The following is a 12851-nucleotide window of genomic DNA, read 5'->3' on the forward strand; positions in this document are numbered from 1 at the left end:
CACCATGATCTGCAGGATATTTTGGCAGGAGCCTTGAAGTACGGTAATGCAGATTCAGATTGTGCCATCATCATTGTGGAAGGGTAAACGGCTAAACGCGGTATATTCCGACACATGTAGTAGCAAGAAATGAATGGCTATAAAAATTTGACTGGACACCATATGTGCAAGTGCAACTCGAGTTCTGATTGGTTTATGTCACTCTCAAAACACCACACTACCGTCACTACGCCCTAGCAACGATGAAACATCACAAACTGTTGCTATATTTATTTAAAAGCCTTTAGAATTCAAACCTAGCCTACAAAATCCCTGAATTCCGACACTGTGTGTGACTAAATTTGGCATATTGTGAGGCCAATTCTGGCAGCGCTTCAAACTCTACTAATTTGTAATTACGGCGCCCAATAAAGCCGCATCGGCGCCCTGTGTTAGATTATTAGAATTCCAACGCCCTGTGACTTGACTTTAGAGCCACAAGATTTCATACCTACTGAAATCATAGTGGCAAAGCAGAGAGTTTTTTAGACTCTCCCTCAAGTTCAATTTTGAGTCCTATGAGTAGGCCAGTAAACCAGTATGGAATTCTGTATAGGTAATATATTCTCATGTCCATATATGAAAACGTATCGAAAAACCAACCCTACGGTTCCTACCAGCTACCACCGCGTTGGACCACCNTTTCGTTCGTTTGATCAGAAGTTTTTGTTCGTTAGATCAGAAAGAGAAAAAGTTTTCGTTAATTTGATTAGAAACAACATAATTATTCATTTTCTTGCACTAAGTATACGAGTGATTAGTTCGACTCTGTTATGAGTGATCGTTCGACTCTGGATGATCAATGTTAGTTCATTGATCATCCCGCTAGATTGAATACCTAGCGGGAATCATACCGCTAGGTATTCAATTCAGTAGCACGTTAGCCCACGTGATGTAGGTCTGCTCGTCTGAACTCTGAATTGCGTGTTTAGTGTACATGATGGAAAACTCTGCCTAATGATTACATAATGAAGTTTAGTTCATTGCAGTGAACTTAAGAGACAAATTTTCAACTAACTAATACTTTATATAAGTCTAATTTTAATTGTTGAGTGAAAGGTGCAAGCATAAAACTTCAAAGTGGTTAGGTACTTTATAGAAACTGAGCAAGGTAGTGTACGTATTTTAAGCCTTTAAGAAGTTCAGTTTTGCCTCAAATAACGATGTTGGGTAGAAAAAGTGGTCTTGGTGGATCGAAATAATATATGAACCTTCGAAATTAGAATTCCATCCTGCTGAGTAAACTGAGTAAAGTATCGTGGATACCAGCATTAGGTACCAAATTCATAGTGGCAAAGCAGAGAGTTTTTTAGACTCTCCCTCAAGTTCATTTCTGAGTCCTATAAGTAGACCAGTAAAGTATCATGGATACCAGCATTATCATACTTAAGAAATTGGTTTAAATCTTGAGTAAATGAGGAAATTAAAAATGAACTGATTCTAAAAAGACCTGGTTTGCCACTATGTGTACCATACATAAATTGGTTTAAATCTTGAGTAAATGAGGAAATTAAAAATAAACTGATTCTAAAAAAGCTATGGTTTGCCACTATGACTGAAATTATATGATATTAGAGCAGCAATATTTCAGAAAATAGCTAGTAGGACTTTTGCAAGTCCCACTCTGGCACTCCCAACCTAGCATCAATAACTGTACTCAGACCTCAGTCAGTGTACTGGATGGCCAGCTCCCCAGGCGGCCAGGCCGTCACAGACATTTATATACGAATAAACGATAATTTATAGAATGCTCACAGACACAAAGTATCACATAAATCAAGTAGTAAGGAAGTACAGTACAGAATGGATGATTTACTGAGCACCCAGCAGCCTGCCCCTATCTGCTATCCCTCATCAAAATATTACATTACAGCTTGAGTATTTATCTGTGATTGAAACTTACAGTAAAATGGATACTAGTTGATTTAGGTAGATTCATAACTGCCAATTTCAAGAATTAATTTAAACTAGAAAAAGAAACAACTCACGGAGTCTTCAGAATAAAGACTTCATACTACGTTACCATTTTGTAAGAAAAGAAGGCTAGAACTTTGATAACATTTTAATTTGTCGTAATGTTTGGACACATTCTGCACAAACTCAAGTGCAGCAAGTTCTATCTTGTTATTTTATTACAGAGAACTTTTCAGTTTGTTGGCAAGTTCACTTGATCTTAGTTGTATCCAATGCTAAACTACAGTAGGTTAAAAATTAACGGGTGCAAACGATGTCGCAATTTATCATACGTGTCGGAGAATTTTCGGCCGTAAAATTGTCCGAAGAGTAACTAGATATTGAGAGCTGATGAAAATGTATCACAAATCTCTTCAAATAGAGCTGAGAATGTGACGGAATTATAACATCCTTATGGATTACTGACCTATTAGCAGCTTCTAATTAAATATCGTTCTTCAAATCAATTGCAACTACATGCAATAAGCCAATTAGAATGATAGTTATTAGACTGAGTTGCTAGCAGAGGTGGGCAGTAGCGCGCTACATGTAGCGGCCGCTACATATTCAGTAGCGGTAGCGGCGCTACATTTAAGGCAATGTAGCGGTAGCGCCCGCTACCTATTTAAGTAGCGATACGAGATTTTGCCGCTATAGCGCTACCGCTACATATAAAGCCTTTAGATTTTACTTAATACTATTAAATATTATTTAAAAACCAGCATGATACATACATAACATAAATTACAGAATAAAACTGTACGAAAGATTTCGGTGTAATGTTGTCAACCTCAGCCTGTTACTATAGTGTCAACATGTTAGTTGTTACTTGTTAAGTTGTTACCAGTTACCACTTACAGGTATTTTTTCATGTTTCAGTTTGCTTACAGTTAATTTTACACTGTTATTTTTATCTTTCACCTTCCCTACATGGATGTCTACTTTAATCTACCAATCTTAAAAATAATCCACATATATATATACAAATAAAAGACTGATTTTTTTATATGTGTATGTGGATAATTTTTGAGATTGGTAGATTAAAGTAGACATCCATGTAGGGAAGTTAAAACATAAAAATAACTGTAACTTTTATTTACTGTATCTAACCCGTACTAGTTCGGCTAGGTTAATTGCAATAAAGTTGCATTGATATGTTTTGAAAATGTTTTATTATCATTAAATGTTTCTGAGTAAATCCCAATAGCAGAACAAAAAATATTTAGAGATTTCCAATAATTTTGGCCATTGTAGCGGTTAATGTAGCGGCGCTACATTTTACTGTAGCGGTAGCGGTAGCGCTCGCTACAATTTAGTGGGTGTAGCGGTAGCGGTAGCGCCCGCTACATTTAGAGCATGTAGCGGTAGCGCCGCTACATTTCAAAGTAGCGCTGCCCAGCTCTGGTTGCTAGTAATAATGGTATCTCACGCGTCACTAATTGGTGTTCCCGAATAAGGAATAAAGTTGTTTCCTAACAAACTTCTCTTTCAGTGATAAAAGTGCACCCAATGCCCTTGCTGATGCACATTTCACGTTACTAGACATTTAAATTGTGTTTAATGCATAGATGGTCTCTATTTGGAAGACAGAGACAAATGTAGTAGTAACTCGAGAGCCGTAGACGGTAGATGATTATAAAACTACAGATGTAATAATTATAATAATAGCGGTTTCAGCGTTTATTAGGCCGTAGGCCTGTCGCCGATTCTTAACATCACAGAATATTCACAGCATTTTGTGGTCTCGAACTCGCAGCTCATTGCTACAATTCTGCTTTGCTTAACCGCCCGGCCTCCTCGCCGATTCTGACCAGAAACTGGCGCACAGAGCTGGGATCGAACCCGCGCCTCTCTGCTCCAATCCTGGTACTCTGAACTGTAACCACTGGGCCACCCTACTATGTATACTATTCAGATATAAGGATATCTTACACTCACAGAGAGAAATAATAAAATTTTAAGAAAAGTCTTTAGTCCCCTAAGGCCACAAGTGCCATGGATATTGCAGATCATCGAACATAATTTATTGAAGTAAATTTTGAAGTGTTTCAGAGAGTGGAGAATGAATACCTAGTATTCATCTCGTTTGCAACATTAATATGGAACCCATCATGTCTTGCATCTCCTTCAACCGAGGCAGCCCCAGTAACCACAGTGGCCCAGAAATTAACCTGCAGTTTCAGCAAAATAGCGACATTCTACAAGAGGTAACTTCGTCGTGGCTTTTGACAAAATCGCACGAGTGTCATACTTTTTAATACGTTGTCGTCGCTATTCTACAAATTTTATTTATAAACGATCAGTTCACCATCTCATTATGAAATCTAGACGCATTTAAATGATTCAGCACACATGGAAGATTATATTAAACGTATATATTTCCGAGGTTTTTAATTAGGTATAAATTAATATAATTAATAATAATTATAAACCTCTGAAGGGTTTATATATAGAGAAAATCTTTTTCCTCTCACAGACGCGGGGTTTACAACCTAACAAATGTGTGGTAAGAATAAAAATTTCTCTTATACTCGTTTAATAATATAAAAAAATCAATTTCTAAGAGTTTACAATTAATATCTGGAATTGAATTAAGAGTTAGGACAACTTCAAATTTTAGATGCAAGCACTATAGCAAAGTTTGGCACTAATTCTAAGATTGACACTAATTCTACAGCTGAAATAGGTACTATGGATTATTTAGTATCAAAACTACATTTTTCTTCCGTCGTAATATCGGCGTACAAGGAAATTTTCGGAATGAATCATGAGGGGATAATCACATCACACAAGCACCACATCAAAACTGAACGAGCATAACATAACAAACAAAATATAACGTGTAACAGAATAAACTTCGAAGCAAAACAAAATGTCAGAGTTAGAACGGTTAGTTGCATGAAATTAAGTTAATAAACGTTAAACTGAGCGTACAACTTCACAGACAAATCTGTGCGTAAAATAAACCAATGCCCGCGCGCACAGCCGGGCACGCAAGGATGATTTGAAGGCGACGCACAAGCAGAGCCGTGGACAGCAACATTAACAACTCATTAAGAATACAAAGAGCTTAGCATTAAAGGTTAAAGCACCATTAACAATATTGAAGCGTACATATTACAAAATAAAGGCTTCATTCAGGGCGGTTGGCGTTCTCACGAAGTGTAGTTTAAGACGCATGATTGACTAGAGCTGCAATGATTGAGCAACAAAACTCAAAAATAGTCATCAGTGACATGGATGAAGGTTCCGATTACCGCAAATCCAGTTAATTACATACAGTAGCAGTCTAACCTTTTGGAACCCTTTGTCTAAGGACACATTCTCTAAGGCCACAGCAATTCATATCTACAGGCCAGCGCCCGTAGTCTCTAAACTCGCTCAAACGCACTTATCGGTCCATTTCTCGTCCATGATTGGTGGGTGTAGCTAAATAAGCCGTCAGTGATAGGCTGATTGAGTTACGAACTCACATATTTTTGACAGTACGGCCCAAGGTAACTAAAGTCACAGACAACTCCAGCTTTCAGCCTTTGACATTTGACTTGATATTTGGCCTTTTTTGAGCCAACGCAAAATGCAAACTGGTGAGAACTTTAGTTAATTAACTTAATTAGGTAAATGAGAACCCATAACTGAAACTTGAAGCTAATCGTAAATGATAAGAACAATTGTCGTAATTCAACATTGGAAAAAGACTTTTAATGAATAAAAGAATGCAGATGTAAACTCTGTAACTTATCGTAAATTGATATAATAACCATAATAAAAATATACTAACCAGAAATGAAAATATGGGAACACGCACGGCTGTAGATTATAAGGATTGAAGACAAGGGTTGGGGATAGAGATTGAAGACAAGGATTGGAGATCGGGATTGCAGACAAGGATTGGGGATGGGGTTGAAGGCAAGTATTGAGGATTAGAATTGATGACAAGGATTGGGGATTGGAATTGAAGATAAGGATTGGAAATGGGGATTTAAATCAAAGATTGAGGATGGGGATTGAAGACAAGGATTGAGGATTGGGGGTTTAATTAAATGATTGGTGAAGGAGGTTCAATTCCAGGGTTGGCGATGGGAATTGAAGACAAGGATTGGGATTGAAAACAAGGATTGGGGAGCCTGGACAAGCTGACATGAAGCTCGACAGGCGGACGTTTCCAGTAGCTCCTCTTGACAAGGCAGCGGCCACGGCAGGAGTATTGACAGGCCAGGAGAGGCATTATTTCTTCAGATTATTCTTAACGGCATCAGGGATTTTGTTGAGATATGTTTGGTGGCATTCCCCGGGCGCCGTGGCCAAAACGCCTGTGCTGTTTCTGCAATAGGATACGATAAATAAAATTAATAATCTAATTACAATTTTCAGTCAAATAATTAATTATTTAATTACAATTTTTTTCAAAATCCGCTAGGTGTCAACGTTTTACACCCGATTTTATAACGAGAAAAATAAAGTCGGACTTGCATATAACTTTGGTCGCAACCTTGCATAAGAACAACATTCTTCAAAATTAATTACACGTTTTATACTGCCATTTCTATTACCAAAAGATTTGAAATGACCAAAAAGTGTAGGTGTCATAGTGCAACTCTGCAGCTCACCATTTCTTGTGACCACAACATCACGACCACAACACCACACATCAAGCAGGCAATGTCCCCCCGCTATGTAGCAGCAAGACCCACGTACCTGCGGTCGACGTCCTTATGATAAGGGATGAGGTCGCCCCTGATGTCAGTGAGGGCGCCCCCAGCAGCCACCAGCACCGCTTCAGGGGCGCACGTGTCCCACTTCTTGCAGCCGGGACTGGCGAAGACGTAGGCGTGCGCGTGGCCGTCCAGCAGCAGCAGCACCTGCGCCAGGGTGACAGTTACAAGGTAGGAAAGGATACAGAGGTAGACCAGGGACTCATTGAAGGATACAGCAGTAGACCAGGGAATTGTTGTAGGATACAGCGGTAGATCAGGGACTCGTTGGTGTTCAAAACCATGTATAGTTACTGTGCTGCTGGGATACATGTAAAAAAACTATGGCTAGTTACACCAAAACTATCTTTAGTCATCACCTTATGGCCAGCTCCCCCACCTTATGGACAGCTCCCCCACCTTATGGCCAGCTCCCCCACCTCATGGCCAATGGCCCCACCACACCCCACACTGTCCTCCCCAGCTCAGCTCTGTTGAAAAGGTTAGGGAGTTGGTAAATGTGAAAGGTTAGGGAGTACCGGAGTAGGTAAATGGGAAGGAATAAAACGTTTGCAAATGTGAACGGTTAGGGAGTTGGCAAATGTGAAGGAATAAAAAGTCGGTAAACGTAAAGTTAAAACGAGTTAGTAAATGTAGATAATTAAAGAAAGTCAAGAACAGGAAGTTCTATTGAACTGGAATTAAAAATGCGTCAAGACAGCACAGACGCACCATAAGGTCTTCCTGCAAAATACCTAAGCTCTCCCTAATGCTAAGGTTAAACGCAAGTTTGTGTACTCCTGTGCAGTGAAGGGTTGCTACAACCAAGAAGAAGATGAGCTCAGTTAAATTAATCAGTATATTGACCTTGAAACATTATTGCTATATTTGCAACTTGCTAATGACCATTTTATGTGTGCCGAGCAAGGAACTTCACACAAGACTTATTTTGTGCCATAATTACTATAACTACAACACATGTCATCTATACAGACAATTTGGATGAAGGGTGCTGACCCTGGGGTCTGGTAGTTGAAGTAAGGCTGGTGGACGACGCCTGCCACAGCTTTGCCCTGCGCAGCTATGCCGATCAGAACTGTGACGTGGTCCAGTAAACCTGCACAGCAATGCATAGTGTAGAGCTGTGGGTCTGCTACAGCTGCAGTCACTGCTACAGCTGCAGTCACTGCTACAGCTGCAGTCACTGCTACAGCTGCAGTCACTGCTACAGCTGCAGTCACTGCTACAGCTGTAGTCAATGCTACAGCAGCAGTCACTGCTACAGCTGCAGTACAGGTCACCAAAATCATGCATTCAACTGAGGGTTCATGCAAATCATTCGAGCGAAGCTCAATGCTGATAAATGTTCTCATTAAGAATATTATTATATCAAGTGAACAAATTATATTGATGATTTAGTATAGGGTTTGTGAAGAATCATTTAATTAAATCTCATCCAGTAATATGTAACAAGAAAACTTGTATAAAATTTACAGAAATAAATTGTTCAGGAATTGGCACATAGAAATAAAATTATCAAGCAAATTGCCTAAACAATAATTCGATGAATTTGATTGTTGAATGAATAGAAAAAGTGTAAAGAAGTTTTTCAATACATTCACAAGAATGGGAAAAGCATACACATAAAATAATGACCTACATACCACTCGACTTAAATGACATGAAAGAGCAGGCAGAAGATTTGAACTTAATTTAAGACCTAAGAGTCAACGACGTAAAACAGGGTTGGAGTAAACAAGGCAACCAATCCATCAAAAGTAACAATCATTAATTAGATTATATTGGCAGGTTAAAAAACTAGTTTGGGAAGATGTTATGTATGTGCCCAGACTGAAGTTAAATTGTGCATCTGAGAATGGGAGGTTTTCAACACGTGCTTTGCGAAGTAGAAAACATTCTATACTACTGAAATTGATTAATATATAATGTTATTTGCATGTGACAGCATGTACTAAATAAAGCAAAAAATGTAAAAGTTTGAGCATACAGAAAAAGTCTACAGAAGTTTGAGCGTGCAAGACGAGTGTAGAAGGTATGATATACATGCAGCAATTGGAAGGTAGTGAACCCGGGCAACACTATAAGGGTAAAACTAAGGGCTACACTTGGGGCAATACTAAGAACTAAACTTGGGGCAATAGGTACTAAGAACTACACTTGGGGCAATACTTAGGCAAATGGCAATACTCAGAGCAAGACCAATGACACCACTAAAGGCCCCAACACTCGAGACACACTAACTTGTGCAGCTGACAGTTCTGTGTTCAAGTACCGAGACACGAGGGCAAGAGGCGCCGTGTCTACCTGACATGCACTCGAATGCTGCGTCCGGAGCAAGCATGGGCAAAAGTGGCAGAGGTTGTCAAGGCCTAGACATATTATCCTAGCACAAATTTTTATATCAAAGGAAAACCGGTTCAATTTTTACTAAACCTAACTCAAGTTGTAAGTCGTAATAATGTCATGGAACCTCATTGGAGATGGAATTGATTCCACACATCCCGAATCATCATGATATTTAGAGCACAGAAGTAAACGGAAGACAAAATGAAGACCAGAAATTCAATTGAAATTATATCATAATCCTCAAATTAATTCTTATGGGTGATAATTCAACTATGATAGATGTTTCTATGCAGGAGTCAGTCAATTGGAAGTACTGACACACACCTTGGGTGTACTCAGATGTGCCGTCAACAGGATCTATCCACAACACAACCTGCAACAGTTCAGGCAAATTATCTACAAGGCGTCAATGAAAAATCAAACATTGATGCTACATACATTGTATGCAAGGTGAATAATTATACTTGCACAATGAGCACTTTTAACTTTAACTGAGCTATTAAAAATGATTTCATACCATATGCATAAGCAGAACAACTGCCTAATAATTACATAATTATTTTGAGTTATATGCAACAGAATATATTCCACATGATTTCTTAAGTCAGTTGACTGCTTGGATGAAGTGACAAGTTCCAAGGCAATTCTTATAATATTGTCTGATAAGCATGATTTTCAACGTGAGATAATTTTGAAGGTTCATTCTTATCAGTAAGGCTGGCTGATGCAACCATGACTTAGATAAGAAAATCATTCAGCACAGGCAAGAACTGCAGGATGTTGATAACAAAACTTGCTTGTCATCATGTAAACAATGACTCCACACAACCTCAACTCTAATCATCATGATAATCTAGCACTGACAGAATGATATGAAAAACATACATATCATTGAGAACACAAAAATAATCTTAAAATGAATAGAAAAAGAAACCTATATACGGTATATTTCTATATTTACTTGATTTCAAGGCCATGCTTAGCTGGCATATTTTACATATAATAAAAACAGTATATGCATATTGAACTGCAGAATATGCCAGCATTGTCTTCATTCAAACTATTGTGACGGCAACAAGAATAATAGCATTGACTTTTCATCAGCATCTACATTATCAAAAACTATATTGTCACAGATATAAAAGCTATAATTACACAAATATATACTTGATAAGATATCAAATATGATGTTCAATTTAGTTTTATTTTCAGAAATATTTACAAAAAAGTATCATCAAGTTTCACTTGAAGTAAATATATTGATTCAAAAGAGAAAAAAGATTGATATTTTTATTAGTATGTAGGTGAGACCTCTTCTTCGGACAAGTTGGAGAGATGCTCAGGGCAGGCAATGGTGAGCTGCTCAACAGATGTAAGGTCCGTCACTTCACCAGATCCTGATTCTTCCTCCTCACCTGCCGCACAAGAATTATGGTACCATACATGTTATATATATAGTCAGATGGGGTAAGACAGGACCGAAATCACTAACAAGCATGTAGCATCTATACCATGAATAAATAAAAAACCCTAAACCTATCACAAGGTGTAAAGACAGAGCTTATTTCCCAAATAGGGTTAACTATTTTGTGACCCTTCTTTACATAGGTTTTTTTTCAAAAATTAACCAAAAATTCATTATTTGCAGAAGAGGGTTGAAACAAACACTGAAATGACAGGCAATGATTGCTCTAACATATTCTTTCATCAAATTAAATTCAGTGCAGTTAGAATGCACGTCATGGGCCGGTCCTTTCTTACCCCATGAAAGCTGCGATCCTGTCTTACCCCATTTGACTATATATTGGATTTATGGAACACCACACATACATAGAAAATTGCTCAAGGATCACCTATAATTTTGATTTATGAAATGTAAGTATGGTCTTTAATGGTCTAATTTGAGTTTGAACATGTAGAGGTATTCTGGTCATGTGTACAATGCAGTATAAATGGTTATATTTGGCTAAGGAATAAAGAAATCACACCGAGCACATATAAAGATGCAAGACAAGAAACACTTCAACCTACATCAATCAAGCAGCCTAGATTCATTAACATGCAAATAAATTTGAAGAAGTAACCCAGAACTAACCAATGAGAGTAGCCTTGGGGAAGTGGGCAGCAAGGGAAGACACAATGTAGCGCTGGGCAGCTCTGTCTGCCTCAGTTTGCAGATCTTTGGCATGCTATGGAGGCAAAATAAAAATGATCACTGCAAACTTTGAGGCTGATCAAACCACTATGCACAATTCATACAACCAATTATATATACTTCTAGTTGTGTATAAATGAATGATACAAAATCAAATGATGTTTTATTTCATGAACAAATATCAAAGTAATCTGTATTTCTTATTCAATAGTAAATTATCATTCATGGCTATATGTACAGTATACCTAATTTTTCAACATAGAATTTAGCTTAAACAAATTTCCAAAACTTTGCTGCCATTTTATACCTAAGGTATATGCATGAATTTAATTTATTATATATTAGATAATCATTGAGAAAAAAATTGCACATACCTCTTTCTGCACAATTTGCAGATCACCTTGCTTTAATATATCCCTAATAATTTTTCCCGCGTTGTTAGCAACTGCAACACATGATGAAACAAGACGAGGAAGGAGAGGACTTGCCGTGCTAGCCATTTCAATTTTTGACAATAACTTTATGCTGACTTATTACTTTTTAACTTTGAGCACACCTGAGATAATCTGAAAATTTGATGACAACTTGACAAGTTCACAAAAAATATTAGGATCTCATCTAGATTGCGTGAAATCAAAAGCAAGCATGAGCATGTTTCCATTTAAAGGTGGTTCTGAGTAATTTAGATAAACATTTACGTACTTTATTATAGCTGTCTAAGCCTGTCATGATATGTAATCTACACTATGCAGTCTGATTTATGAAACTATGGAAGTTTTCATTGAATTTACTTCTATACCTAGGGTAACCTAACTGGAATATTGGGAATAATATAGTTTCAAGCCACCCATGAATTGAACAAAAAGCCCATGAATCTGGCCATTCACTCATAACTATGGCTTTTTTCAAATTTATTTAGTAAAAAATGGCCTATTTATTACAGGTGATTTTTGAAAATCACCTGTAAACAATTGTTCTTACTTGCAAATGCAATTTGGGGATACTTCAGAGTTCAGACCAATATTCCAAAATGATTTTATAATATTGTTAAATAAAATTGTTTAATTTTTGTCAAATGTTTTATTCAACAACATAATATACTTTTCATCTAGAGATCCTCATGCCTTGGTGTCAGAGGCTATCTTTCATGGGAGAAAAATATAATTTCATTTCAGTCATTCCTTAACAAGTCAACATTCAACAATTGAAAAAAATATGGCACTCCACTTTCTGTAAGTCTCAGTTTACTCAATGTTTGTTTTGAATAAATGAGAGTACTGTCACTTAATCTAAGTAGGTAAATTGGCTTGATCAATATCAAATATATTTGTCTGATAATTTTACTTCATACCATTAACAAAATTATAAAATCAGAGATTACAGAACGTCAGAACCCAATAAACAAAATTTGCAAATGTTTACTTGAATGATTTAATCATTGCAGCGGTTAGGCATCTGGGAACTTATAAGTTATAAGAGCATCTGATGAGTTGGATTCAGTCCAAGAAGTTTATTAGATTTATTAGCTTATGTTTTAATATTGTGACTAGAAAATTTCAGCTCCTTGTTGACAAACTTCCAATTTGAGTAGGTATACCAAATTTTCTTCCACCCTAGTCCCTAGGGCCTAGCCTATTCTAATC

At 37.3% G+C, this 12851-nt stretch overlaps 1 protein-coding gene across 1 annotated transcript; it reads right to left on the reverse strand.

The window, feature by feature from the left end:
- Positions 1-4526: 4526 nt before the first annotated feature.
- On the reverse strand, positions 4527-11843 carry LOC108671956 (3'(2'),5'-bisphosphate nucleotidase 1-like). The gene is given in 10 exon segments (XM_018159556.2): positions 4527-6316; positions 6691-6854; positions 7107-7128; positions 7130-7177; positions 7704-7803; positions 8949-9029; positions 9378-9426; positions 10365-10468; positions 11149-11242; positions 11583-11843. Coding segments are annotated over 10 exon segments (885 nt in total). The 5' UTR covers positions 11709-11843; the 3' UTR covers positions 4527-6219.
- Positions 11844-12851: the final 1008 nt, after the last annotated feature.

The sequence above is a fragment of the Hyalella azteca genome, unplaced genomic scaffold (assembly GCF_000764305.2).
Source record: "Hyalella azteca isolate HAZT.00-mixed unplaced genomic scaffold, Hazt_2.0.2 contig12030, whole genome shotgun sequence".
NCBI lineage: Eukaryota > Metazoa > Arthropoda > Malacostraca > Amphipoda > Hyalellidae > Hyalella > Hyalella azteca.